Source organism: Rhipicephalus microplus, chromosome 1 (assembly GCF_043290135.1).
Source record: "Rhipicephalus microplus isolate Deutch F79 chromosome 1, USDA_Rmic, whole genome shotgun sequence".
Taxonomy (NCBI): domain Eukaryota; kingdom Metazoa; phylum Arthropoda; class Arachnida; order Ixodida; family Ixodidae; genus Rhipicephalus; species Rhipicephalus microplus.
The window spans coordinates 249,534,340-249,561,821 of NC_134700.1; the positions used below are offsets into that span (position 1 = coordinate 249,534,340).

At 41.9% G+C, this 27,482-nt stretch overlaps 1 protein-coding gene across 1 annotated transcript in view; it reads right to left on the reverse strand.

Moving 5' to 3' along the window:
- Positions 1–1,497: 1,497 nt before the first annotated feature.
- The window catches only part of Rpn2 (Regulatory particle non-ATPase 2), a 49,607-nt gene continuing 23,622 nt past the window's right edge, over positions 1,498–27,482 (reverse strand). The window contains exons 19-25 of the mRNA XM_037434838.2: positions 21,977–22,041; positions 20,398–20,512; positions 20,191–20,337; positions 17,569–17,732; positions 9,216–9,846; positions 5,785–5,860; positions 1,498–1,637 (exon numbers count right to left, since the gene is read on the reverse strand). Coding sequence (XP_037290735.1) covers positions 1,555–1,637; positions 5,785–5,860; positions 9,216–9,846; positions 17,569–17,732; positions 20,191–20,337; positions 20,398–20,512; positions 21,977–22,041 — 1,281 coding nt within the window. The 3' untranslated portion in view covers positions 1,498–1,554. The remainder of the gene's footprint in view (positions 1,638–5,784; positions 5,861–9,215; positions 9,847–17,568; positions 17,733–20,190; positions 20,338–20,397; positions 20,513–21,976; positions 22,042–27,482) is intronic.

Below are 27,482 nucleotides of genomic sequence, written 5' to 3' on the forward strand. Positions count from 1 at the left end.
CGACATTTATTCTTTACATTTGTCGGGTCGACGCTACCGATGTAAGGTATTTCTTAATGCTGGCGCGTTAAAATGACCAATGTGTGTTCTCGTCGTTCCTCAGTATATATTTAGAGTCAATAACCTGTGATACATACACACATATCAGTGGCACATACTCGCCCGTGGGTATGTGCCACTGTCTGGCGGGAAGTGTTTGAAAATGTAAGGGATGAGAATGTGACATTGTTCATGTCTTGACCAGCGCATCATATTCGTCAAACCATCTTACTCTCCCATGCTTGGTTCACGCCAAGTTAAGGGGGTGATCACGAGACACACAGACAGACAGAGAGACAGGCAGACAGATAGATAGATAAGCTCAAAGTCGCTGAAGTTCGCTAAAAAATGCTTCACATTTAAAAGTAAAACATTCAAAAATGGAAATTCAAACTGACAACCTGTGTCACGATCGCTTTCCACAACTGCGCGTCAAGCCACTACATCACCAGAACAGCTAGACGGTGGTGTCTAAAACAACTACAAAATTACGACAACAAAACTCCCCATCTTTACCATTACACTATGGTGACGGGCCCCCTCACAATAGTCATTGCTTTACGGTGACGAGGCCGTCACTATAGCTGCATTGCTAATATAATGGGCCCTGTCACTGTTACAATTACACTACGCTGATGGGCTCTGTCACTCTAACAATAGTACTGCGTTGACGAGCCCCATCACCATAGTCACTGCCTATTATGTGTTTTCACGGCATAGCACTTATGCCACAGCGGAACCACCTTTACAAAGGGGTTACATGCGATTCAATATAAGGTCATTTTTGTTTCAAATGCTTCGAAATTTCATATAGTCGTAATTCGTGTCGATGCCAATTCAAATGATCTAATATTCACACATGCCTAATGTATACTATTGTGTGCTTCTTCAAATGAATGTTCTGAGTAATGAATAATGAAATTACCTAATGAATCTGTTGTACTGCTACCCACTATTTTACCTCACTGTCAGCACAGTTTACCATGCTATTAACAAATTAACTAGCCCAATCTTTTATTATATACATACCATAGTTCTGTATTGGATAAAAACAACCTAGCATTAGCTTCAGAATACTCTTGTTTTTTTTACTTAGATCAGCGTTATCTTTTATGTTGGTTCCATGTTTATGCAGCAATAATAATTCAATACAGAAAATTCCTACAGCTGGCCAGCTTCAGAACGTTCCTAGCGAAAAGGATAACTGCTGTGCTTGTTGCTAGACCCGAGGACAGCCCTGGTTCACTGGAGTTGAGACCAAATTAATGCCAGAGCAGTGCAGAATTGTAAAACATCACACAGATAATTATCGTGAAAATGAAAATTATGGTACAGCTGTTTTGCATATCATCGTTGAAAGCTGAGTGCATGACAGTGCTGCACCAGGGAGGCAAAGGGCTATCAGTAAGGTGCGTTGCTCACTCGCACACTGGAAATTCACTTCTGAGACACATGAGAAACTAGGTCCAAATTTATATTCACACAGCAGCCGTAAACCACAAATAAACATCGCCATCAGTCATGGTCAAACGGGTACTCGAATGGTTCAGGGGCCTCAGGTTCGTCACCTTCGTCATTCTCTGCAGTGGGGCCTCCAGCTGGAAAGAGAAAATGACCAACATGAGCTCAGACAGAACTAATTTGAAACTGATAGCATATGCAACAAAAAACCACATCTTCCCTCTTAAGTAAGTGAATTTGTCTTTAGCCTGTCTTTGCTGAAATGTGTGTCAGTGATAATGCCTTTCCTTTTTCTTTTTTTTAATTGCAATAGTAATTATGTGGACACACTCGGCTGATTTTGGCAGTTGTCATCATGTCTTGGATATATATATATATATATATATATATATATATATATATATATATATATATATATATATATATATATATATATATATATTGAGAGAGAGAGAGCACAAAGAAAAATAAATCGGAAGAAAAAATTCCAAGGCACTCTGTCGGGGATTCGAACCAGCAACCCCTCACTCCCCAATGTGCTGTATTAACCAACTAGGCCGCACCGCTCATGCTGTCAATCTCACTAATGACAAGCTTATATATATTTATATATATACATATGCACCATTTACAACTGGCTCACTGTCAATGGACTTAAAAGAAACAATCTTGAACAAAGCTTACATGTCTCACTTGCAGTTAGGCAGCACTAAATATGAAGCAACTAGTTACATCTCCACCCTTTTTAAAAATTAAAAAAATTTCGTTATCATAACCACTGGTTTTATGGTCAATACCCCGTGGTGGGTGGGAGCCATATATCAAGGAACAAGCAAGGAAGCAAGCTTCTCCCACCATCCAGCTGCTTCTGGCGTCGATTCCCACACTGCAATGTCTCGGAGAATCTGAGGTGGACGTTTTGGTGAAGTGCATTGGAATTGTATTTTTCGCAACCGTCACCCGTATCGTTGACATCAACTGATGCCAAAGAAGGAAATGCGGGACAAAGGCCGGTAAAAACGCTTTATGTAGTTTGGCCTTTGTGATGCCACCGCGTGTTGTACGAACACATGCGAAGCAGCACCAACGAAATGCTAGTCCCACTGAAGCAAGGCGGGCTCGCATACGTGCCCAGACACAGGAACAACATATCGCTGCGCGTGCGAGAAACACCGCTGCTCAACGCATATTCGATCGTGTTCACTACATTCCGTATGGTTTCTAAATCACCTAGCCTTACTTCATATAACAGTCCGATGAGTAGCTACCGCTTTCATTTTTTCGACCTGGAACTGTGACTTTTTCTTTTTTCTTTATTTTTAGTGGTGAACTTTGAAAGAGAACCAAAATCACCTCTAATATATATATGTTTTTTCACATTTCCAGTAAATGAATGCATCGTGTGCATATGCTTGGTGCTTGGTTACATGTTTGGTGGGGGTACTTAAGATTATTAGTGCCTTCCTAAACACTTATATATGCCACGTTTTTTACAATAAACTTTCAGTTGTTAGACAGTGTTTGTATCGTGCACCTTTTTGTGTTTTTTGTGTTCCCTTTTTTTGCGCTGATCGTGACGAGTATGTTGCAGCAAGCCCAATTAGCTACTTTACTTCAGTGCACAGTGCTGTCAATAATGCCGAACACGGCAACTCTATGCACCACAAGCGCACCACAAAATAAAAGAACAACCCTGAGCTCATCTTCCGGCTCTTCAATATGTTTAGTCTTTGTCATGACATCACCAGGATAATCTGGTAATGTGAGCAACAGAAAGAATCTGTCTGCCTGCACGAATGTGCACCTTCTTATTACCCTCGCATGGCGAGAAGGAAGACTTCGTCAGAGGGAGAGACGAATCAGTGAACGGAGCTTAGCAAAGGAAAGACAAATGAATGACAGCCGCATTCCAACCATTAAATGTGTCGAACTGTACTGTTATGGCACCCATTTCAAGACATTCTCATGGCCGTGTGCTCTAAGTGGACTTTCTTCTGTTGCGCTGTTGCAGTTGCACTGTTGCAGTTGCGCTGTTGCAGTTGCGCTGTTGCACAACTGCAACAGCGCAACTAATTTTTTGCCTCTGGTTTGGTTTCGATTCCAAGGTTTCTCTAGACTGGAGCATCAACTATCGCTCACACATCTGCAACTGCGTGACTGCGAAATGGTAAGTTTTGTTTCGTTTTGTTGGTAGTTTTGGTTCACTGAACCCATGAAAAACTGATGTCTATCTCGTTTTCAATCTCTCAGAGGGTGACAACTTGATACTTTTCTTGGTTATGTTTCTGCAAGAATAGATATCAGCTATTCGCAAGCAGGTGCTGGCATACCCAAACAATATCACTGTATACCAACAATGCCAGAGCGTTTTCTTTATTCGTGCACAAATTTTTTCACGCCGGCAAAACATACTTATTCCAATGAACACACCTTTTCGTTAATAATACAGTTTTTGTCATTCCTAAAATAAGAAATGCACCTACACCTACGAAAAATATTTAACATTACGGCCACTCTGAGGAAAGAGGTTTCACCAGAACACGTCATCTTTTTTTTCTTCCCTCAATACAGCCCTGTGGTAACTGGCAGTGCCAACGAATCCCTCTTGTTAAAGCGGTTAGCTGCAGCAGCCGCGGTGCGGAGTTCAAAAGTTAAAACAGCGGTTTTCCTGAGCAGGTCACTATGAAGATTTTAAAAATGTAAAAGAAAAAATTGAGCCTGCAGGTTTGCGTATGGCAAAAAAAAAAATAAAGTCTTACCGTCAAAAGGGCACTTGGCTTCTGTAACTAAATAAAAAGCACACTTCTTCAGCCAAAAAGGTGAAGCCATTCCACTCTGTGCAGACTGGTAGCCACCGGAGCTGGCGGGTGCACTTCCGTTTTTGCTCTGGTCAGTGTCCTTCATAAGTGTGCTGATACTCAGGTGTTCAGACAGTATGCAGTGGACCCATGCTTGCTAGGCATGATTGAGCTAATGCAGTGCCTTGACTTAACTGACATGGTAAAACACATACAAAAGGCGCACCGTTCCATTGAAGCTTCCAGCATCTCCCGTAGTGTTTCACTGCCTCCGCGATCATCCCACATTTGAACAATCGATGACGTCAATTGATGACATAGTCATGTGACATCATAACGTCACAAACTTTGATGATCTGTGGCATCGTGATGATGGCACATGATGTCATTATGCGATGTGATCACTCACTCAGTGAAATGTGTGCATGCGTGCCATTTACAGCTCGCCTGCAACTGCACTCAACACCTCTGTCCGTTGTCTTTCATTGCTTCCTGAGGTAGCATTGGTAAACTACTACTGCGACTGATAATTTGGCTTTGAGGCCAAATCATCAGCTTTTCAAAGTGAAATAAAATGAATTCAGATGCTTTATCTACGTGAATTTTATGGAAAGAAGCTGCACGAGTTTTAAAAAGATCGACAACCAAATTTTTCGGAGCCATTTTTTTTTTTACCAGAAAGGAAAGCTTGCCGGTCAGTAAGTCTAGCCCCGGAATGGCGAAATGGAAAACGCCGCGGAATATTTGTAATCAGAATGTTTTTATCAACAGCAAATATGAAGTCGTATACTAACATGCTGCAAACAGTGAGCGTCAGAGTGGCTGGTGTTCGAGCATGGTGGTTTACTGTGCATGCATGCACTCACGCACACAACGCGGCTTGATTTGGTCCACTGGTGACAGTGATAGCAGTGCCAGTTTTCACCGTGCAACTGATTTAACGTCCTAAGCAGCGCAGAACTGAGCGGGGCTGAATAATTATATGCCTACTCTAATTTTGAGGACGAGTGCACATGACAGCCTCAAGCTAAGCGACTACGTACAGGAAAGTGATAGAGTCCATATTTCACAACCCAGCTTCAATTATCTTCTGCTAGGCTGCGCCACATGACAGTTTTCATTACTTTTAAGTAAGCGATAAAAATATAAATCTGACTCACAATGCGACTAAAGTGCTGGATTCTGACTATTTGGTTTTTTCATTTCTACTAGAATCTAATCAAACCTTCTGGCCAGTTGTCCGCCCCTTTAATCAATGTAATGATCACTGCGAAAGAAGTACGTATGCTACCAACAAACAGAAGAGAGATCCGACAAATGAAGCGAATCCTGTGGAAAAATGATTCCTGCAATCATGATGAATCATCATTTCAGGACTGTTACTGGCTCGAGACTGTGTGATATATGAGAACCTTAATAATCTTAAATAGTTAATTCACTATGCATTTGCTTAGAACTCTCTGCATGGAAACTAAGACAAGCATACCTGAGACAGGCTCCACCAATTCTTCTTCTTCACTCGACTTTGTGTCTGTCACCATGATAATGCCACCAATTGTGATCTGCAGTAGAAACCAAAAACAAGTGAATGGCGCTTGTCCAGTGGATGGTGCTTTCCACAAAATCACACTTTCATTACCAATATTGAGACATACTTCATGCATGCGGACATGGGTGTTCCTGTCTGACGAACCTGGTCTTGTGCAATAATCACCCAAGACAGGACATATTTTTATGTAACACAGCATTTACAGCACACAGTAATGCCTCCTGAAACATGTGGCATTTGGCATTGCACATTAAGTGACTTGAATCTTTTGTTACCACGCCAATTCAAATCAATTACCGGTGATCGACGTTTTGGATCATCGATTTTGGCATGTTATATTTGTTTCTCGTGCACCCAGCACTTTCTGGTGGTACTCCAGACACTCAACTTTCAGAATCAATTTGAATTTGCCCATTTTGGCAACATAGTGATTTTTGGCAGACCTCTGTGCGAACCAATGTGCGTGTGTTGTAGAAAATCTGCAATAGGCTGGCGAACTCGACAAAAGTGCCAGCCCCTCATGGTTATGCTACGGTAACATCGAAGTTATGTAATGAAAAGAACCTTTGCAAGTAAAATATCGAATTAAAGAGCCAGCTTCCTAATTTGACAGTGTTCGGGCGTAATAACTGCCAGAAATTTATGATTGCTAGAAGTCAGGAAAAACGTATTCTAAAGAAATATTTACGAAGGCCTGCTGCATGCTGAAGGTGTCGAGGTGGCCTTCTCAGCCAGTTTCCAGCAGCTTTGGTTTTTCTTGTATTGTTATATCAGACACAGGGTCGCATCTACTGTCACTAGTCGCTCCTATGGCGGCGGCACGTGCGCATACGTCTGCACTAGCGCTGAAAAACGCACAAGCCGCTCATAACAGTCTTGCAACCTCATCTGAATTGAGTGAAGACGAGCTAAGCGTTCGCGGATGACAGCACCTCAGCTTCAAGTTTTATGGCGATGATGTTTTGCTTCAGCCCGAGACATCTGCAGCTCTTAATGGGTTTGTATTGTTTACGGCCTCAAGTTGTCTCCTCCCCTGCAAGTGCATAGCTGCTGGCCTTTGTGCCCAATCTTACTGCTACTCTGGTTATTTATGAGGTCCGCACTTCACTAGGAAGCAGTGTACTGGCGCCGGCTGCAGGGCCTTTTCCTAACGACAACAAAGCCACCGGAGTATATCTTGGCCGTGATTGCGGAACAGTGTAAAGCATTTCAGAACTAAGCACGATATTGTTCTTCTTTTTAATAATATGTGTGAAATGCTAAAAAATATGCTTGAATGAATATTCATATGGATGCACATGCCAACCTATGCGGAGTGAGCTGGCTTATGGAAAGAGGTGATGCTATCCGAAATAGTGAATTTCATTGGACATTTGATTTATAGAGGGATTATTCATATCATGGGCACGCATCTATATTAGAAGACCTGGAAACTCATAATGCAAAAAAATAATAACTAAGAAAAGTGCACGAGTTCACTTGTGTCACACGAAAAACCAAGCAATGCTTCACCACAAGGCACAAGCAACAAAGCAGCACCCCGGTTTTGTTAGTCTATAAGAATAAAAACATTTTGTACAACAGTTAATATATTTTATACTGTTCATGGGCAATTTATCCTTAAAATTTATATTCTGAATTGTCTTTGTTCTGAATGTTTTTGCATTTATAGCATTTTTTTAATGTACTGATTACTAGCTGGCAATAAAAAATCGCACTTTTCACAATTTTATTCATTCCGAAATAATTTTGTTGCTCTAGAACATACATATTTTTTAGAAAGAGCATTTAATAGTGCAACATCTGGTATACTGCAGTGCATGCTTTAGTTCTTTTCAAACTGGCAAAAACGATCTTCCTGGACATCTGAAAAATAACTATTTTCGAGTGGTAACGAAAGAATTAAGTGAGATGCACAGAAAATAGGGAAGGGGAGGTGGGGGGCATCTGCGATGACACACATAGACCACTTCTGCTTTGAGCTCACTGCACTTCAAACTAATAAACTACAATATTTAATGAAGCAGCACACAGAAGGACACAATCACGTACACAAAAAATGGCACAAGCACAAGCGCTGTGTTTGCATTCGTGTTTTTTGCACTGGCACTTTTCTTTGCGTCATTTTATGTGTGCATGATCGTGTGGTTTTCTATGCAGCTTCATCTATTATCATTCATCTATTCATCTAACACAATAAGATAAACTTATTTCTTTTGTTGCTCAAATACATGGCATGTGATTAAAATTATGTTATTTACAAAGAACTCACACCAGTAATATATATAAATTACAAGTACAGACGAAATTTATAATAACTTTTTTAAGGACATACACTGGAAGTTGAAACAGTGTGAATTGTTTGCATAGCATTCTCTTGAGATTTAATGGTCTGTTTCAATTTTACTGCAATGGTTTTCCCACCAGGCCCGATTTATTGCTGCAGGTGAAAGACGTAATTGAGCTTTCCTGCTGTATGTGAGCCGTGCAAGTAATGCTACAGTATCTCGCACTGTGTTTAGTATGTCCAAGCATAGTGAGTCAAGCTAGTATTGTATTGAGTATCGCATAAATTTGTTTTTTTATTATCTAGTTTTTTCTCTATCAGCATGCAAAAGAGATTTCAGTAAGTACAGAACTTTCCTAAGTGGTGCAAGAACAACCAATCGGTCGAATATTGCACTTTTTGCAGCCTGAGGCCACATGTCGAAGGAGAGCACTCTGGCGCATCTTCAATGCGTGACAACTGATTCAAGCTAGAGCATCCGACTTGTCATGTGGAGCCCTTGAACATAAAAACCTCTTTTTTTCTTTTCCCTGCAACAAGGAGTCATGGCAAAGACAATACCTATCGGCCAAAATTATGTTGTTTCTGCGAGCTATTGTCTCTAGGATATGTAGGTCGGTTATGCCGAGATGCACCCCTAAAACGATATTAGATGAAATTCACTATAAAACTATTGACACTACATACAGGGTGCCCTAGCTAGTGTAAGCCAAGGCGTTTCATTGTTTCACTCATTTTGTCATCTTTTTTTTATCCGATTAGGCAGGTCATTTAAGCACCAACATAGTATTGGACAAGATGTATTTTTGGACTAGATGGTTCATAATTGCAGTAAAGCAGCACTAGCAAAAACGAAGGACCTGGTGAGGAGAAACGACATACTATACACAAGGTACACTAACAACTGAAAGTTTTGAAGTCGGTGAAAGAAGGCTGATAGCTTAAGAGTGTTCAGGTCAAATAACTGATATTGACTTTGGAAAGGTCTTGAGTGTATTTTCTGTAAGCGTGTTCGGCTGCAATATTTTGTAAGTAGTTAGAACTGCATTAAAGAGAACACGAATGCAATGTGTCAACTCACGTCCTTGATGGGTCGGTAGCGGGATCCTTCAGGCATGCTAAGTAGCTTCAATTGTGGTTTTACTACTCTTGCTGGATTGGAGAGGAGCTCAAAGTTTGGCTCTGGTTTGGCCTTAACTTCAGTTTTGGATTCGGTCTTGGATTCCGTCTTGGATTCAGTTTTCGAATCAGCCTTGGAGTCAGCTTTGGAATCGGCCTTGGAATCGACCTTAGAATCGGCCTTGGAATCGACCTTAGAATCGGCCTTGGTTTCAGTGCTAGCGGGAGCATCTGTGCTTTCTTTTTTGGTCTCTTCTGTACCAGCAGTTGGTGCCTCCTCTTTTTTTGCTGCTGTGCTTGTAGAAGGCTCTTCATCCACTTCCATGGCGTCCGATGTTGCTGCAGGCACAGGTGATTCCTTGCCAGAGTGTGCCTCACGACGGCGGGCCTTGGCTGTGATGGAGAGAACTGCTGTGGTGACCTTCTCCCGCTCCCGCTCCTTCTTCTCCTCCAGTGGTGGCGGGTAGGCAAACATCGAAGGTTTGGCTCCTGACCGAATCTGCAGCCGTGGCATTTTCAGCTCCCCAGTGAGGGCAACCAGACAGGTTGGACTCAGGGACAGTGACAGAAAATGTGCCAGAGGGAACCAGTACCTGAACAGAGAAGACGCTCCACTGTATTCCTAGGCAACAAAAATGTCGTATTCCTGTTAAAAAAAAAAAGACAGTGTCTTTTTGCTTGGGAATCTAAATGCCCTGCATCTTCAGAGACCTTTCAGTTAAAAGAATGTTTTCTGGTGCTTTCATTTAAACTACTACACTGGGCTACAACTTTCAAAGTACACACTGGTGCAGCAGGAATAGGCAGGATGCATATCAACTAGTGAGTTGCCGAAAACTTCCACTTTTTAAGCCCGTCAAGCCATTAGCTTTGCTTGTGGGATCACATCAAATTGGGCAACAATGTCACCAGTGACGAGTGCCATTATTAGCACACAATATTCAGCAATGCAAAAATGTTCCAAAAGCTGGGTGAGTTCATGATTAAAAATATACTCTGACTTAACACAACAAAATATAACAAAACCTACACAGACGTTTCGCCACCTACGTGGGTGGCATCCTCAGTATGCACTGGCACTAAATGAGAGAAGGTCACCCAGTCTACATCTCGTCTCGTATGTTTCTGCACACATCTGGTAGGGGGCCACTGTTATTGCACAGACTTGTCGCGGCGGATGAACCACAACTCGAGAAGCTTTCTCTTGCCATACCTTTGTTCCCAAGCCAGCGTCGTCGCATTACAGTACTGAAGTTCAAGGCATGCCCCATTGACCAGCAGTGTTCGATGAGTTCGCTCTTGGAATGCGTGGTGTGGCTGGCTTTGGCGACGTCCCCTTTGTGCTCTTTGAGCCTCGCTGAATGCTCCCTCCCTGTTTCGCCAATGTAGGTGGCGTCGAAGTCCCCTTACGATACCTTGTAAACAACCCAGCTTTGATTGTTCGTAGGGGTTGACGACGACACTGGCTTGGGAACAAAGGTGGGGCAAGAGAAAGCTTCTCGAGTCGTGGTTAATCCACCGTGACTAGTGAAAGTGAAGTTATGAGTCCTCAAAGTTCAAAACTCGATCAGACGGCGACGTGAAACGTTCTCTTTTGCATTTCACTCGCCTGCTGACGTCAAAGACCGCTTCCAATCACAGCGCGTGTCTCAAAAAGATTCCAGAAAAGTCACCTCATGGTGGCATTCACACAATACCTCGCTACTGCTCTTTTTGACGGCATCGTTAACATAGTTACTACGAACCACGTGCGTCGGGTAGCAGATGCGCATACGTTCACACTGTGTACGATGCACACATACGCTTTGGGCAGGGTCACTTCTTGGCTTGCATACAACGTGTTCTACGGCAACGCCGGCACCCACCACCTGTCGCATTTTTGGCTTGCTAAAAACCCGACATGCGTTTTCAATTTTAGTTGCTGGCGTACCGTAGCCTCGTTCCCAGGCTAAGTGATGTGTTCATTGTTCTGAAAATACAACATTTAGAAACAGGAATGACTTCTTTCTGAGAAACTATAAAAAAAGGTTTTTGCTGTTCTTAGCATTCACTCGTATGGCCTAGCTACCACCACATGAATATTGCACGCTATTTCTCGTGTGAAATCAATCAAAAGTGGACGGTGATTGATTGATTTGTGGGGTTTAACGTCCCAAAACCACCATACGATTATGAGAGACGCCGTAGTGGAGGGCTCCGGAAATTTTGACCACCTGGGGTTTTTTAACGTGCACCCAAATCTGAGCACACGGGCCTACAACATTTCTGCCTCCATCGGAAATGCAGCTGCAGCAGCCGGGATTCGATCCCGCGACGTGCGGGTCAGCAGCCGAGTACCTTAGCCACTAGACCACTGCGGCGGGGCAAAAGCGGACGGTGTTTGTAGTCACGTCACATGACACGACGTCACTTCCCATAACAAAAATAGCCGATGTGCGATGCTGTAGTCTGAAATCAAGATAGTTTGTCCTGTGAATAAAATTATAACAGGGTCGATTTCGGCGTTGCCATGTGTGCAACGATATCGGCGTGTTCCACAGCACCAGAAAAACTGATGAAAAATACATGTTCAAATAGTGTCGCAGGGCCCCTTTAAAGGGGCTGCAAGACAGCAATGCCAAATCTACAAACTAGTAACCAAGATAAGAAAAGCTAGCATTTAAAAGATGAAGCTGCATCAGCCGACAGAACACAACAGCAAGCACTGCTGCACTTCGAATTAATTTCTTTTTTTAAATATTTTTATATGAAGCATTCCTCCAAATTATATTTATGTTCTTTTTCTTTTTTGAACAGTGTCAATGTGTACTATTCTTCAATGAAGCAAATTTTCTTTCACTGTGTTCATACCTTGTTGCCCAAAATTTTTTTTGTATGATGGATCTTTACCCATTTTCTTCACTTCCTGTGATTCTATCCTGTAACACCTCTGCAGCACGATTCTCATCGCATTACTCTCCCTAGGCATAACTCTTTCAATGTACTTTGTGAGTAGGAGTAGCACAGTAGCAGCAAGTTAAAAATGTAGCTTCTTGGTGCAAGAGGTGCAACAGCTCCCCCACTGCAAATACTTACACAAACTGAAATTTTTCCTTAAAGGCCAAGTGCAAGAAGACTTCGCACATCTCAAAAGGGCAATTTATAGGCAGTGTCATCATCATCATCAGCAGCAGCCTGACTACGTCCACTGCAGGACAAAGGCCTCTCCCATGTTCCGCCAGTCAACTCGATCCTGTGCTTGCTGCTGCCAATTTATACCCGCAAACTTCTTAATATCATCTGCCCACCTAAGCTTCTGTCTCCCCCTAAACCACTTGCCTTCTCTGGGAATCCAGTTAGTTACCCTTAATGACCAGCGGTTATCCTGTCTACATGCTACATGCCCGGCCCATGTCCATTTCCTCTTCTTGTTTTCAACTATGATATCCTTAACCGCCGTTCGTTCCCCAATCTACTCTGCTCTCATCTTGTCTCTTAAGGTTACACCTACCATTTTTCTTTCCATTGCTCGCTGCGTCGTCCTCAATTTAAGCTGAACCTTCTTTGTAAGTGTCCAGGTTTCTCCTCCATAGCTAAGTACCGCCGGTAAGATACAGCTGTTATATACCTTCCTCTTGAGGGATAGTGGCAATCTACCTGTCATAATTTGAGAGTGCTTGCCAAATGTGCTCCACCCCATTCTTATTCTTCTGGTTACTTCAATCTCGTGGTTCGGCTAACCGGTTATTACCTGCCCTAAGTAGACATAGTCTTTTACAACTTGAAGTGCACTATTACCTATCTCGAAGCGCTGCTCTCTTCCGAGGTTGTTGTACATTAATTTTGTTTTTTGCAGATTAATTTTAAGACCCACATTCCTGCTCTCCTTGTCTAACTCCGTAATCATGAGTTGCAATTCGTACCCTGAATTACTCAGCAATGCAATGTCATCGGCGAAGCGCAGGTTACTAAGGTACTCTCCATTAACTCTTATCCCTAACTGTTCCTATTCTAAGCCTCTGAAAACCTCCGGTAAGCATGCAGTAAATAGCATTGGGGAGATTGTATCCCCCTGCCTCACACCCTTCTTGATTGGTGTTCTGTTGCTTTCTTTATGAAGCACTATGGTCGCAGTTGATCCCCTGTAGATTTCTTCCAGGATGTTTACATATACTTCATCAACGCCCTGATACCGCAGTGTCTGCGCGAAGGCTGATATTTCTACTGAATCAAACGCCTTCTCGTAATCTATGAAGGCTATGTATAGTGGTTGGTTATACTCTGAGCATTTCTCTATTACCTGATTGATAGTACGAATGTGGTCAATTGTTGAGTAGCCTGTTCGAAATCCTGCTTGTTCCTTTGGTTGATTGAATTCTAATGTTTTCTTTACTCTATTAGCAATTACCTTTGTAAATAGCTTGTATACTACGGAGAGAAGGCTGATCGGCCTGTAATTCTTCAAGTCCTTGTCGTCATCTCCCTTATGTATCAAGATGATGTTAGCATTCTTCCAAGACTCTGGTACTCTTCCCGTCAGGAAACGCCTCGTAAACAGGGTGGCTAGTTTTGCATGCTCTCCAAGGCTTTTCTGACTTCTATCATTACTGACGGTGTTCAAAATTTTTAAATCATTGCGCTCTGCGAGTTCTACTAGTAGCTCTCCTCTGGCAATAATAATAATAATAATAATAATAATAATAATAATAATAATAATAATAATAATAATAATAATAATAATAATAATGGCAGTAATCTCCTCTGGTATTTCTAGTACCGATGCCATAATCTCCTACTGCTTGGTCTCCAGCCTGCTTCTTCCCAACCTTTGCATTAAAGTCTCCCATCAGTATAGTATACTGTGTTTTTACCTTACTCATTGCCGATTTCACGTCTTCATAGAAGCTTTAAACTGAAGCGTCATAATGGCTGGATGTAGGCTCGTAAGCCTGTACCACCTTCATCTTGTATCTTTTATTGAGTTTAATTACGATACCTACCACCCTTTTCATTAGTGCTATAGTATTCCTCTATGTTGCCAGCTATGTTTCAGTGAATTAAGAACCCCACTCCCAGTTCTCTTCTGTCAGCCAAGCCACGATAGCAAAGGACGTGCCCATTCTGTAGCACCACATAGGCCTCATCTGTTCTCCTAACCTCTCTGAGCCCTATTATATCCCATTTAACACCTTCTGGCTCCTCGAATAGTACAGCTAGGATTGCCTCTTTAGATAGGGTTCTAGCGTTAAACGTTGCCAAGTTTAGGTTCCAATGGCGGCCTGTCCGTATTCAGAGATTCTTAGCACCCACTGCTGCGTTGCAGATCTGATCGCTGCCGTGGTCAGTTGCTTCACAGCTGCTGGGAACTGACGGCCGTGAGTTAATTGACGTATGCATGTGGGAGGTAGTGGCCAGATACTGCACCAGGATGGCCAATCCTTCTCTGGTGAAGGAGTGCGTTACCAGCGGTGGTCACCAATGAGGCCACAGCCCAGGCCTCTTAATGCAGTTCTATCACCATGCGGAGTTTTTTTTTTTATCCGATTGGGAACTGCGCACCACTAACATTCGAGCAACGAACCTTTTGCATGTGAGGCGGATGCTCTAACCATTACGCCATCACTGCTTTAAGCACGCCATCGCCTATTCGGTGGTCTACAAATCTGGCCGCCTACACCATGATGCCGATTGCCTCTCTCGGTACCCTCTCGACAATCCTGAGGACACTGATGAGCCCACGGAGCACTCTATCTTTGTCAGTGTCCAACTTCCTCAACATAGGAGAAGAACAGAAGCACGATTCAGTGCTGCTTGACATCATCAGTCGTACGGAATCCTCCCTAAATGATGTTTCCGTCCACACTTTGTTATACAACAGGGTGTGCTGTTGCAGATAATGCTACCTGCTAAATTTGATCTTCAAAATGCAATTGGTTATCCAAGAAAAAAACTCCCCAACAGTGCACTTTTTATACTGAAACTAGAAAAACCAACATAATTCTAGTTGACAGGAAAAGACGCAGACTGCAGCTCAGCAGATCGACCGATGCAAGCGAATTGTTCGCTCTGCAATCCAAAGCATGTGCTTCGCGGCCGTGCCTCAGTTTTTTCCGTTTAGGTAATAACGAAAAACAAACAATGTAACCATGCACTGAGAAGAAAACAAAAGTTTGTTCATGCAGTATTTATCTATGGAATGGCTGCCAAAACGAACTATGTAAACATGCACTGAGAAGAGAACAAAGGTTTGTTCAAGTAGTACTTATCTATAGAATGGCTGCCCACTTCACATGTATCATCTCACCCTGCTATTTTCGAGAACTCGCTGGTTCACAATAAATTATGCTGCTGAATTACGCTTCGAGTATTCTCGCTTCGTTGATAGACTACGAATGGTAAGAAAATGTTTTCTATATTTGATGCTCGGTTTGGTTCACTCCTTTGTCTACCAAAAGCACCCCTGCATTTCTATAAACACTTGTCAGACTGCACCCAAAACTTTTACATTAAACCTCACCATAGCGCTATTTTCTTTCTTAAAATACATTTACATGATTGAATTCCTTTTAATCTACCGGCTGCGTCAGCTGAGTTGAGCACAACTACACAGCTGCTGAAATTCGCTGCTTCGACTACTCGCAACTACAAGTGAGCCGATCAGCTTTTGAAACTTTGATGATGCGCGCGTAGATGGCACAGTTAGCACAGTGGTTTGCAGATGTTTTACCCAATTTACGCTATACAAAATGTCTATGAAATAGCGTTATGCTGCTTTTACCGTTTGAGGCACGCTAATGCAAACATTTTGCAGTATACTAAATCTTTCTAATACAAATACTACTTCGTGTCGCTGGTGCGTCTCCAAACCCTGGTTGAGACTTCCCGCTGTTGGGCTTGCAGCGGCTGAATACTGAAGGCCCTGAGTCGGGATTCAGCATTCTTTTGACTTTCAACAATATTTGGGCGAATATATACCAGCCTTACATAAGCTCGTCCCCTTACAAGTGCAATGCGTAAAGCATCACACTCTTCAATAGCTTTCATTACTTTCGCCAATACACCAGCCTTACATAAGCTCGTCCCCTTTCAAGTGCAATGCTTAAAGCATCACACTCTTCAATAGCACCCATTACTTTCGCCTCAATGCTATAACTCACACATTCTGAAGCTTTCATGTGTTTCGAAAAAGTGTGAAAGCTGGTTATGGTCATAACATTTGTGTTCCAGCATCCTATGGCCTTGCATTTCGCACCACAAAAGACTTGACTCTTATGCATTAGTTGCTTGTAGAGGTGCGTTGAGCGGAACAGGAAGGGATGTGGCTGCAGAAGTTCTCACAAGGTGTGGAACGAACTGCTCATGAATTGCAATTCAAATCATTTCCGTTTAGTGTCCCATTTGCCTGGGCACACACCGCTAGGGCTCCACATCGTCTGCTAGCTGACAATTAGAGCACCAATCATAAATAAAATATGTGACTGCAAGTTTTTCACTGTCATTATCATTACTTGCCCAACAAATACTACACCTTCCGATCGAATTCTCTCCAAGAGTCAAATTTCATTGCAGTTGGCCTTCAACTTCAGTAGGAGACAAAACAATGCAATCTTACAAAGAATTGAAAGACCTGCAAAAAATTTCTAGAGACCTTTCAAAGCTGGATACTATTCCCAAAGAACCAGTGGTCATCACTACATTATATCAATTGCTTATCATGTGTCACGTCAACAAAAGCACTGTGTAGTTCTCAGATTCAGCTGTGTGGTTGCAGACCTATGCCCCGAGCCGTGGAAATCACAGAGCCTGAAGGCTTGCGTTTAGTCACCATGCTTTCTTATTTGATTTTAATAGAAGCCCTTATCAATCAGGCAACTAATTCATCAATCAATCAAGCCAGAGTCATGGATTCAACCTCAGGTGTGATGGGCACATGTCAGTGAGAGGTCGTGATGAAACAAGTGCCAAAAAGTACAAACACTCAGAAAGAACACAGGATGAGCGCTGATACCAACATGAACTGCTTATACCAACATGAGTGCTTATACCAACCACATGAACTTATACCAACATGACCAACTGGCAGCCATCCTCAGCAAGAGGTGTTACGGCTGTCGGTTAAGTGCACACTAAACTTCAGATGGTCAAAAGAAATTCAATGGCCTACAACAGTGCGCTTTGCATACACATACATTATGTTTTCGGTTTGTCAAATGCCTGAAGATATAATTCAACTATATAAGTTCACAATGTTACACATAAACAGACCAGGTAAAGCTTTTGAGTAAAGTGACCAGTGGCAAACTGCATCAACATGCCCGAAATGCAAAGGTACTCACCAGAACTGTGTGAAGACAAGCATACCCACAACACCAGCCATGTTCACATGGCCAGTACGGGAAGTAAGTGCAACAGTGACGTTACGACCACCCGCATCCAGGATGCCCTGAGCCAGGATGGCACCTAGCTTAGCCATCACATCATCGTGCTTGTCACTCACAACCTGCACAAAAACACACCTGTTACAGTGTGCAGCTTGGAGAATGCACTAATTGGCTGAGCAGCAGTTGATAAGATAACAAGTCAGTTTGGAAGCAGCAAGCAAAACTGATGCCTGCTGGCTTGAAGGCAGGATACAAATATGCTCACAGTGAAGACTACATGCGCGGCCCAATTCTCGGATCAGATAGTCCCGGGTGGTCAGAACTGCTCAGTGCATATATTCTCCCTACTTAGAATTCTTTATGTGCCCCTATATATTATTGCAGCAATAGAGATCATGATTTCCTCCACAGTGCCTGCACTGTGATTATGTGATTATGACTGTGATTATGTTTGTTTTACCTTTAAGAGCTATATGATGAAGGGCCATGGCCCTATGCTGAAATTACCATAGTGCTGCCCGCAGTAGTTGCAATGAGCAGTATCACTCTGACTCTGTGCAAGTTAGCTGCTTGCACACTTGTATTGCTTGGCAGTCGCCATCCATTATCACGTATATATGATTGCAGTTTTCTCCTTAGCAATTGTGGCAAAACGTAGTTTCACTTTGACTATGTGAGCAATAGCTGCTCGTATGCATTCAGAACAGTGTGATTGTCATCCACAATTGAAACGATAGTTACTATAGACAGGAGCTTCAATGTGATTTAAGGCAATGTGCACACAACGTAGCAAATATGGCAAAAGTTTTTGAAGATTAAGAGCTATTCTACTACTGCCCACTCTCGCATCAGACTTAACGGCGGCATTGTGCTTAGGCTTGTGCGAATAGTGAATTTTTAGTTCAAAGCATATTCAAAGCGAATAGTGATGTTGGTCGAATAATTTCCAATCGAATTCAAATACTACATACCACATATTATACAGAAAAATCGGCATCTTTGTCATGACCCAACTAACCTGCCTGTGTGTGTGTGTGTGCGTGTGCATATATATATATACATATATATAATTGAAACAAGGCCTGGGCGCATGCCATTCCTTTTGGTTAAAAGAAAGTGGAAACAACTTTGAATAGTAGCAGGAAGCAGGATTTGACTTTTGGTAAACTGCAAGTGATAACCTGCAAAATATGCGAGGTTTTAAAATTGACTTTACTTAGAGCGTATAAGCTAGTATAATATGCTTCTAAACTTAAAAAATGATGAGTCGATGTGAGGGTAATATGTTGATTTAACTTTGGAGTGGAGTTTCGAGGCAGAGCGAATTTCCCCTGAATAGGTGCTTTCATGGCTTAACTACCCTTCACTGCAGCAAAACCACCTTTATAAGGACTTGCATGCCAACCATTATACATTCATTAGTTTGTTTCAAATACTTCGAAATTTACAGTACTTTAAATGAAAATTGAAGCGAATTTCAATACAGTAATATTTGTTTGAATCTTCAAAGCATCCGGATATTCGCACAAACCTAGTTGTGATGTACAGATAATCTGCAGCTGACCACATCATTACTTTTGTCGAGACGTGTGCATGGAAGTGGAAATTGCATCTCGGGTAAAGACGTGCCTCTTGAAATTTAGACACAATTCAAAGGATGTCATGACCCTTGGCAAAATTATTAATATGCCACAAAAATTGTGAGCCAATTCTGAGCAAGTACTTCTTGCATATTTAGTAACAATTGCAAAAAATTTTGTTGGTGTGGAAGTACCCAGGTGCGTTATTTGTTGAAGATACCCAGGAATATTATTCGTTATAAACAGTCAGTTAACGAGTTGTCTCGTAGAGATAGCTGATAGAAAATGACAAACATTTTACGAGGGGGAAATTTTATTGTAGCAGTGTTTGTTGAAGTGGAATTCAAATGAATCCATTTACACTCGCATTCATCCAAGCTCACTCGCCTTCACGTCTTCACACAACTTTCATTCATGCTTTCTGACACCAGCTCACGATCGTATAAAATATTCTTCCACACACATGATCAGGTGCACTCAAACTATTCAAGAGTGGCCAATGCTCATTTACTAAATATGTTTGGTTTGTTCCTACTAGCATTTGCTACTTTTTATATTCACATCCACTCATACCCATTGTCACTCACTAACACTTAACCTCCCGACTATGAGATCAGTGTGGACAAGTATCAGTCAGTGTACCCGTAAGTGAACATGCTGAGTTATGTTCATTATTGCGATGACCCCTGGCACACTGGTATTCAAGATGCAAGCTCAATGTAGATCGTTTGCTGTCCATAGTCACGTGCAACAACTGCAAACTTCACTTCTATTCACGACTCTGATTCTTTGATGCCAACATGTACACGAAAATGCTTTCAGGACGTGCACAGGAGAAATACACTATCTCTTACAATGTGCTTAGAACAGCTAAATCTTCTCTGCCATTGGCCTAAACAGGAAAATGTTCGCATGTATCATACAGTGGACTGCACAAACCAGTAGGATGACATCAGCCCATGATCACATGCCTCTGCAACTAACAGAAACAAAGTACCTTGTGATAAAGTTGCCTGAAGTCCTTGACTTTTGGGCAGGTAGCCTCTGTCTGCTGGATGAGAATAAGTGCAGAGGCAATCAGCGCCCCCTGCCGGACATAGTTGACGGGGTCGTTGGTCATTGGCTCCAGTAGGGACAGGGCTTCCTGCAAGGCCTTACAGTTACATCTTTGTCACTAGAAGGTTTTCAAGAACAAAAGCCTCACCTTGTTTCCAGTACCGGCACATGAGATGCCAAGTGCCATAGCTGAGCCATAGCGTACATTGGGGTTGTAGCTCTCAGAGAGAAGGGACACGACACCGGGGCACTGCTCAGGAGTCCTAAAACCACAACCAGACTTTTTTGCACACCCTCAGACAGTGCAAGCATGCAGAGTAAGCAATTTTCAAAGTAGAAACAACTGGTTTTTAAGGCAAATAAATGCTCATGCCAAAGAATCACTTCAGCGGATAGATGGCTACATCCAGCAAAAGCCCTTAAGATTATTGCACCACAATAGTGTGGGTACACATGGGAGTGCATCACTGCTCTCCTACCATAGCTTACACTAGACCAACCACTACCCTTTTCAAGACCATCTGCAACAAAATTTAACTACAATCAGATTCATTATGAGAGCGTAGCAGAACGAAGTACCACTGAAGCAATCTTGGCAAAGCCTTAGAGGTGATAATGATATACTAGTTTTTTTTTTTTTAAAGCCTTCAAAAAGTACACACTAAGCAGATGAAGGAAAGAGGTGTACATTCAAGGGCTCGTTTTTTTCACTAAGCATATGACACATACAAATGGTGGTTGTCAATATGACCAACATTCTGGCTGCCTCTGAAGTGTTCCGGAGATCATCAAGTAGTCAATTGTTCTAGGTCCCATCCTTGTGATGCATCTGTTCTGGGAAGTGCTAAAGGTGATGCTTTTACTTGTATTTCAAATATAAAATTTAGCATGGGGGCCTTTCTATGTTCACTATTTGAAACTGTGGTTTTATACCATAAAAAAATTTTGTTTCAGTTGGCCTTGTTTAGGTTAGCTTAGGTTAGGCTCTTCCAAAAGGGTGAGGTTGAAATGGCATGGCCATCATGAACACTAATATCTAGCAACAGAGCTGACTGAGCTTTTGTTCAACCATATTGCCCATGCCACTTGAGGTACTGTAATCAGTAATTAACGACTTGGCCAAATTATGTGTGCATTGTTGACTAATAATACCTATTTGCAATAGCATCCTGCAGCTAACCGGTACCCATGATTTTAATGTTGGTCTGTGTACATAGAAAATGTAGCAAGCTTGAGTATTTGGAACAAATAAATTCCAATGGGACACAGCTTATAGGGAAAGAAATCTTTTGCTATAATAGAGACATGACCATTTCCGTAAGTGTGTAGTCTTGTGTGACAATTACAAATGTGCAATTCCTAATTTTTCTAGGTCAAAAAAAAAAAAAGAACCTTTTTGGGCTATATGTACCTCTTGCACGTGTGTTGAAAAATATGTACAGCAAAAAGAAAGCTGAAATTAAGGACGTATATTTCTATATTCCAAGGGGGTGCAATATTGAATAATAATGTTTAAATCTACATTTCGGATCAACTTGTGAAATTCAAAGGTTTCAGCATTGCAGATAATTTCGATAATGTTTCAAAGTGTGGCTGTGTCCTGAAACATTACATCACGAAGGGTTTTACCACGGAGAGAAAATGAATTAGCAGCGGAGAGACGTGAAAAATTGCAACTTCACCCGTATTACAAGGCACAGCTGTCCACATTTGTGTAGCAGCCTCACCTGAATAAGATGAACCCAAGAGCTTCCACAGCTGCACGCCTCACGTCATCATTCACGTCACTCACCTGCACCAGGTAGGACGATACCGTTAAAACTCGTGCAAATGCTCGGGCACACAAGTGGCCTGCCAGTGCAGGAATCACAAGTAATACGTTCACCTTTCCACACCCCGTTTAGGTGTTGTCATTCCAATTGTTACGAGCAATAGCCTAACAATCTCTTATGAACAGCTAAATATCTTATCCTTATTTTCTTTATTTACACATTTACACAATTTACAGTGGGTAGATAAATCACAAAGCTTTCAAGTTAGTGTGTCTGCTTAACCTGACATTGTATTCTGGAAGAGCCCACTAAATGGACTGTACATTTCAGCAGGATTTTATAGGCGAAGCCATTTCCGCGAAGCCATTTCTATGATCCGCGAAACTCTCACCTGCTCTTTTTTACATGTTTATCACTTTTTTACCTATGAAACTGTCTAAGTGCGACTGTGTTATGTATTGATGAACTGTCCAAAATGAAGTGATGTGGCATGTTTGTTAGATGTTTTTGGCAGCAATGAAAGGCGGCTATTTCACGTTCCAGTTGTGTTAATTTACCTACTTACCCCCTCCATCCCCCCTGCTGCGCGGGGTCCCCCATTCCTTCCACCAGTTCACAAGGGGTCCCTGACACATCCATGGCCGAGAACCACTGGGCTAAGTTATGAGAGCGGGCCGGCACCAAAAGCGAACCCTGGTTCAATTTCTATCAAATGAGAGCACACTGAAACAGACAGTCAGCTTAGTGGACACTTATAAAATACCCGTCGATGACACTATGCATCCTGACATGTGTAATCATTTCTGATTTAATGTAAACAATATAATTTTGCTTACAACATTCCAAAGAATTGAGTGACCGATAATAATTCAAACCTGAAAAAGACGAATTGTTGACATGCAGCCCAACAACAGAAAGTAAAACGCCCCACTTTGCAAGCCTTAGAGTAGCGCACAACACCTTTGAAGTGTTCTTAGACGCTACTGGCATACAAAATGACCAGTGCCACGGGTGCTGCAAGAAAATGACGATAACTATAAAAGCTTAACAAAAAGTTCAATGCAAAGTCGGAACCATGCAATGAATGACACCTAGATGGTTCAGAACAAAATTGAGGTAAAGGAACGAAAACTGTGGTGGTTGTTAAATGATGTCAGTTGTGATCTGTGACAGCATGTCCGGGTTATATCTCTTTTAAATAATGAAAAATTTAGTTTAGGGACCTTGAATAGTTGTTCTTAGTAACAGTGTATCTCTTGTAATTGTGCCTTTTGTATGCAAGGTTGTTAAGGGAAGATGCGGGTGGAAAAACACGAGTTCTTTTCAAAATTACCGATTTTTTATTTTTACCTGTTTTAATAAGATTAGTACCTCTAATCTTCTGAAAAAAAAAAAAAATACAGGTCGAGACTTGAATAGAAATGCTTCAAAATTGCATCTAAAGAGCACAAGGTGTCTGTTAAAAGGCTGAAAGTGTGCAGTCTTCGAGCACCTTGCCGCCAATAATGCGCTGCCGCTCACCACTGTTGATCGCATGAGTCGAAGAGTCGAGCCTCACTTTTCAAATAACAACAGTTTCTCTCGCTGATGCAGCGCAAGAAATAATAAAAAGAAGCACTCTTCTGCGTGTTTTCCGAGCGCCGCGACTGGCTTATCACGTGGTACGGATCGGGGACTGCCATTGGCTGCTGTGCGCCTGTATGTGCTGTGAAACCTATTTGCGGGGTCCATGTCATGTCGAGCAGTGCAGCTGAACAATGCTTTTCTCGTGTAATTATCTCCTTTATGAATGAAAAAAGGCTTTGCTCGCAAGTGAAAGCCGTTGTGCGGCATGCTCTATAGGAATAAGCTGCAAGCAGCTGGTCCGATTTGCGGCAGTTAATTTGTTGGCTTGCAAAAGCCAGTGCGTAAAAAGTCATTCACACCCGTCAGCCGGAAAGTTCGTGATGCGGCAATGGATGACGTCAGTGCCAATCTTGCGAGGCCGAAAGAGCTTGCAGTGAGAGAACTTAGCAGGGACGACATTGCCATTATGTACGACGGTATGTGGCACAAACATGGCCGCCAAATGGCATGACACTGGACTTAGTTTGGATTTCGCAGTCCTGTCGAACTTCTTCCTAGCTTGCAGTTGGCACAAGGCTCTGCCAGATGGGGCGGAAGTTTGGCAACCGTTTCATGACCCTGCCTGTGAGCGAAATGTTTGTGAGGAGTCTGCTCGAAAGAGCCAAGGGGGACAAACTGATGGGGCTGGCGTATTTTAGTCGCAGTGGCCACTACAAGAAGGATAGTTCTTTTTGGTGTGCAAATTTCATCAGACTTTATGATATCTTTCATAAATAAAAGCTCAATTTTAAATTGAAAACTTGTTTTTCTCAAAACACAAATTTTGCCATTTTTTTCAATGTGCCCATCCTTTTTCGGGCACTTTTAGTGCTCGGATCGGCATGAAATTTTGCCCAAATTTCTTCCAAAGTATGCCAAATGCAATTATCTAGTTTCAATTTCAATATTTTATTTTATAATAAAAAATTGTATGTAAACCTTTACTAGGGTAGGTGAAATATGGACTTTTTGCGTCTATTATTTTTCATGTGTATTACATAGTTTGTATCAGCTTTCTAATTAGTTATTTGCATTCTACACTTTATTTAAAACATAATGAATTATGAATAGAGAAAAATTACAGAAGTTTAGGGATGAAAAGAGGGGGGCAAAAGGGTTAAGGTTTCCACTTTGTCATGTTACAGAGCTAAAAGCATGCAACTTGCAGGAAAACTAATAATATATTTGAAATCAGCATAAAAAGCTCCATAAACAGCTCAAGTTTCATTGCTCTAGGGATAATATAAAAAAAAAGTGTCTTCAAGTAGCATCTGCTCTTAAGATGGCAAACACAAGAAAACCAACCAAACCATTTCTAAATGTCTATTATAACCAAAAAAGAGAACTGCTCAAACATGCTCATTTCTTCTTAGGGCACAACTACAGTGGAATCTTGATGGTACGAATTCGAAGGGAGCACATAAAATATTCGTATCATCCCAAATTCGTATAAATCAAAAACAAGTTGAAGCTGATCATGAAGATGAACGAGAACTTTATTGGAATCAACTACTTGCTGAAAAAAAGTCCATGATGTTCTTTGCACTATCCTGCTTTCACCGCCTCTCAATAAAGTGCCGCAGGAGCAATAGTGGCAAAACTTGTGGAAAATTCATTATGCGGTCGCAACACCACGTCTACGCCTGTCGAAAATGTTCACATTCATTCTGTCTCCCTCATATATGCCTAGGCCGCTTGAGAATTCATTCCGTTTCGCCCATTTCTTGAGCATCAAAATTCGTACAGGGTGCTAGTTGTGCATGCAAAGCACTGAAAAGAAAGAGGTTACACCTTTACAAGCGTTGTTTTGGTAGATTTGGCATAAGAAATGGCATGAGCTGACAGACCGGCAGCGGCGGCGACGGATTCTGCCATCAGTGCGTGAAGGAGACACGTTAGGGCATGCCGACTCGCTGCTGCTGCTCCTTCTTCTACTTCCAGTGTTCGCAGCGATCGTAACCAAAACCAGGCTCTCGGTGAACGTGTTTTTGTCGAAGCCGTAAGCTTTGTCGTGCTGCGCGGGTAGTTCACGAGTGCGCCGACGCGAGCTGCTGCCGACGTTTTTGCTCGTTGTTGAATTTGAGGCTCGTTGTTTACATCACGTGGTTTGAAACGGCCAGTGTTGCTAAAGCCGTGAAGCAAAGAGTTGATCTGCTATACCATGGCGGAAAAATGGGTCCTGGACTGATTTTTTCACATCGGCCTTGTGGCATGGTTTTCCGACCACTTAGGCAACGAAGAGAGGAAAGTTTGTCGAGTTTGACCACATTCGCTCCCTTTGAAGCCAAGCATGAACAGGCCTTTCTTCCACAGACAAACCGAGTTGTGCCATTCACGTGCAGCGGTGAATTGCGTATTGGTATCATACGCGGTGGCTGAAGAAACCATTCGTATAACACCAAATCAGGGCGTATTTTATATAATGTAGACCATTTAAAGCAACCTTAACATTCGTATCATTGTGAAATTCACATCAACCATAATCGTATCATCAATATTCTATGGTAAACAAATCCAGCAGACTATTAAACGATTTCCTTACTTTTAATTGCTTGTTGGTTTCATCTGGTTATGTCTTATAAGTTATAAACAAGTCTCTTTTATAATGCATACTATAACAAATTTTGCTGTAAGTATATTCCAGTTCATCGCCTTCATACCTAATTTGGTTCAATTCAAACTGCCACCCCATGAATTCAGAATCAACCATTTAAGTGTCGAATCATTCGTAGAAGGTATCCCAGTTGGTCAAATTACTTTATTACAATTTTTTAAAATACAAAATGAGTAATGTTGGGAAATAATTATTTAAAAAAAAACATGAACAGTATTTTGGCATCAGCATCATTCAGAACTGCAAAATTTCCAATATTATTTTAGAGAGTGGTAGTTCTTGAAGCACAGGTGCTCACTTCAGACTCAGTGAGTGGAGCCAAATCTGAGTCAAAAGAGTCGTCATCGGACTTAACAATTCCAAGGTAGCTCAGTGAACAAGAAGAATAGTAACACCTTGCGAGCGTTGGTAATAAACAAGCTAAGAGTAGCACCAATAAAGATGGAAATCAACTTTTGTCATCCTTGCAAGGGAGTGCAGATAAAGGCAAGAAAAACCGTGTACTTCTGTTGCGATCACATGGGCGAACCGAAATCAAGAAAGGTTGCTGCTGTAGACCAAGGATAGCACTGAAGCTAGAAATCAGTTCCGTTTATCTTTGCAAGAAGGCAGCACAATCTGATTTCAATAAACTGAAAATGCTTCTTGTGTAAGTGGATAAATGGATGGACAGATGTTAAGAGTGCTTCCTTTATAACAAGGCAGTGAAAAGTGTGCCGCCAAGCTCGACAAATAAGGTAAAAAAAAAACTTTTTCCTTCTTTGTATCATTAATTGCCTATTTTGTATAAATCTGTCTTACTATAGAAAAAAAAGAAACAAATTCATAGCCCAGTTTTCTGCCCTTTACAGCAATCATTTTTGTCCTGTCTCTAATTTTCTGCCCCCTGTGCTCTAACCATCTATTACTTATTTCTGTCGCGAGCATGTTCAGCTTCCCACTTTTATCCTTAAAACCCAAGGCTTCATGTAGGCTCATTCCCAATCATACACGTGGGCGTATATCTCCACATTCAATCTGAACATGCTCCGCCCCTTCCATATTTTTCCCACAGCATATGCACTGTCACTATGATGCAAAATTGACAGAGAAGGTGAAATGCACACCCGTATGGCAAAGACCTTGCGAAACGAAAGTACAAGTACAGCAAAAACGCTCAAAGGGGCAAAAAGCTTTAAATTTGCAAGATAAGAAAGGTGCCCTTTACACTCTAAACAAAATGGCGAAAATGTCTCAGGCTCT